We start from the raw sequence: 2837 nt of genomic DNA on the forward strand, positions 1-2837 counted from the left end.
TGAGAGGATGGTCTTAGTCTTAGCCTAGGACGAGATCCTCCTGGCTCAGTTTCCCCATTGTGTTCCTTTGAAAAAGAATGTTTCCCACCTGACTATTCCTGAGTCTGGCTATAAGGTGGAATTGATACTGCATGGTTGGAGAATTGTGATGTCCTTGCTTTTCCTTTTTACATCAAATTTCTGTAATCAAAGCAAATAGACAGTGGAAAATATGAGCACAATGCATGTATGTGAAATCTTGCTGTTTTCAATCTGAATGTGTAGTCATTACATATCCCAAATAGTTGGGTAAATGACTACTCCTGCATAGTCATGTGAAAGATTAAATCCCTGGAATAGAACATTCTTTCTGAATAATATGGGAATAATTAGACAGAGGGAAAAAGTTTGTGAAACAAATGTACAAGCATAATGTTGAATCATTATCCCACAGACTAAGGCTGAGATACATCTGAGCTACTATATGAAAGTGTGTGTTTAAGATTTGAGCTATTCAGCCTAAGATTATATTCCTTTCTATTTCTTAAGCAACTTAGGAAATGGATATTGGCCTAGACATCTGCCTATTACTAGATATATGTCTGTATGGAATAAAGTCCTTAAATGTTTCAAAATAATGTAAGAGTAATTGGGTATTGGTACAACTGATTGAGGGACCTAGTTGTTATTCTATTAATTACTGAAACTAAATCAGAGACATCTTTAATTTGGGGAAAAGAATTTCAGTGCAATTTTCTTAGAGGGAGGTAATTTATGGAATATTTTTGCAGTAATAAAAAAGTCACCTTCATTTAAAGTTTATTTCCATTGTGGAAATAATTTTGTGATGCATGCCCTGTGGTACAAACATTTTATTGTGAGCAACTTGATATGTACTGATTTGGAATTAGTGAAGTATTCCAAGTTTTTTCTATGTTTAAAGGAAAGTTTTAGTTGGAATTATTTGGTTCTCATTTATGAAGCTTAAAATTGTTAACTAAGCTATTTGGAGTTATTGTTTAAGTGAAGTACTGGTAAAAATATTTTTGGCGTATGTGTAAAAAGAAACTTGCTAATTATGAAAAAAAGGGATTTTGTAAAATCTCATAATTCTTATCAACTTTGTGCAGGAGTTTTGTGTTGTGGAACTCTTACTGAGTAAGTGGCTCGTTACAGACACCTTTTTGACTAAAGAATTTAGGTAACTAGGAATTTTATGTTAATTAGGGAATTGTGAACTGTTTTTAAGAAAGGGAGATACTTTTATGAAGAAAAATTTTGATGAAATCTTTGATATTACTTTAGAGGGCCTACTAAATTTCTGTTTGTAAGAAAATTATGTCCAAACCTATTATGAACTTAGAGTTTAATTCCTGGGTTTGTTGTGTCCTTGGATTGGATTTAACTGGGTGCTTTTAAAGAAATAATCTCAATGGAAGCAGCATCAGAGATCTAAGGCTACTGATTAATACTAAAGCATCTAAACTTCGCTAATAAACTGTAAGTAGGAAAGATTTTACTGTTTTGATCTGAATTCATTCCATGGCCTAGCAAGAGTTAAAATTACTGTTTGAACTTATCTATGTATAAGATTTGAGTCCTGAAAGTGTCTCATTCTTTCAGAATAAGAATGGTTAGAGAGGCTTTAGAAATAGAGAGGCAAATCTATTTGGAGTAGCAACTTATGATCTTAATGGAAATTTGATTTTACTCAGGATGTTATTAGGAACCAGAACAGGTACAGGAAGTTAAGCAAACTACTTGGATGTCACTTTGGAGATGTTCCCTAATTAATGTGAAACTATAGTTCTAATGATGGGAATTTGCTATCCAAGACCTTGGGGACTATTAATGAACTATTATTCTGAGTCTAACTCCAGGCATGGTTAACAAGGAACTGGTTGAGCTACTGACCCATGACGTCAGCAACCTGCGAAGAGGTTTGTGAACTGCATCTATGAGGTGCAAGAGGGTGTTCTCATGGGAAGGTCAGGAGAATGACTTTTCTGCATGGCTGAGGTAGGATTCTCCTGACTCAATTTCCCCACTATGATACCTGGCAGACTTTAAACCTGTCCCAATGCAATTGGTCATTATATAACTTCTGCCTGGAATTGACATGAATCTAAGGAAGCATTGTTCCCTTACTTTAGTAATGTCCCTGTTCTTTCATGGAAAATTCCTATAATCATAAGTTTTCTAAGCATAAATATCAAATCTATTAAACAATAGATTGATGCAGGAACATCTGAGGTTATTATAGTAAGATGCAAGTATAAGATTGAGTTATTTGGCCTAGAATTTCAGAATTAAGTATTTTGTCTTGATATCTGTTACTAATATATTCCTGTTGGTTATGATGAGGTCTAGAGGTTTGTGGGTGCTGGGACCCTGAGGTCACAACACAAGGGACCTGCCCGAAGGGAGTTCAGCCCAGGTCTTTTTTCAGCTAGGGTGAGAAGTTTGTTGAAGATAAACCATATAGGCCAGTGAAGTGAAGTATAAGGGTTTTTCTGGAGCCCATAGACAAATGGGAGCCAGATTCTTTTTGGGGCAAGGGGCAAAGGTCTCGGTTTGGGCCCATACCCCATCATTATGAGGATAATTAGGCCAGGAGATTGTGGAATCAGGATATTATTCTATTACTTAGTTAATATTAAAGTTGTCTCAGTTTGATACAATTAATTAATGTTAAAAGAAGAATAGCTTGTGACTTATCTTGTAAATGCCTTGAAAGAAGCATCCACTTTAATTAAGGATTGTTTATTTGTACATGACCAGAAGTTGGGACTGTTTTAGTATTTGGTATGTACTGGTTTTAAATTAACTACTATGTATTGGAGTCTGTTATTAATTCC

General features: G+C 34.9%; 1 protein-coding gene across 1 annotated transcript in view; it reads left to right on the forward strand.

Annotated features, from left to right (window-relative positions):
* The first annotated feature begins 1861 nt into the window (after nucleotides 1–1861).
* The window catches only part of DDX60L (DExD/H-box 60 like), a 74514-nt gene continuing 73538 nt past the window's right edge, over nucleotides 1862–2837 (forward strand). Inside the window, 1 exon segment of the mRNA XM_027837463.1 lies at nucleotides 1862–1919. Coding sequence (XP_027693264.1) covers nucleotides 1862–1919 — 58 coding nt within the window.

This window comes from Vombatus ursinus, unplaced genomic scaffold, assembly GCF_900497805.2.
Source record: "Vombatus ursinus unplaced genomic scaffold, bare-nosed wombat genome assembly UNPS02014821.1, whole genome shotgun sequence".
Taxonomy (NCBI): domain Eukaryota; kingdom Metazoa; phylum Chordata; class Mammalia; order Diprotodontia; family Vombatidae; genus Vombatus; species Vombatus ursinus.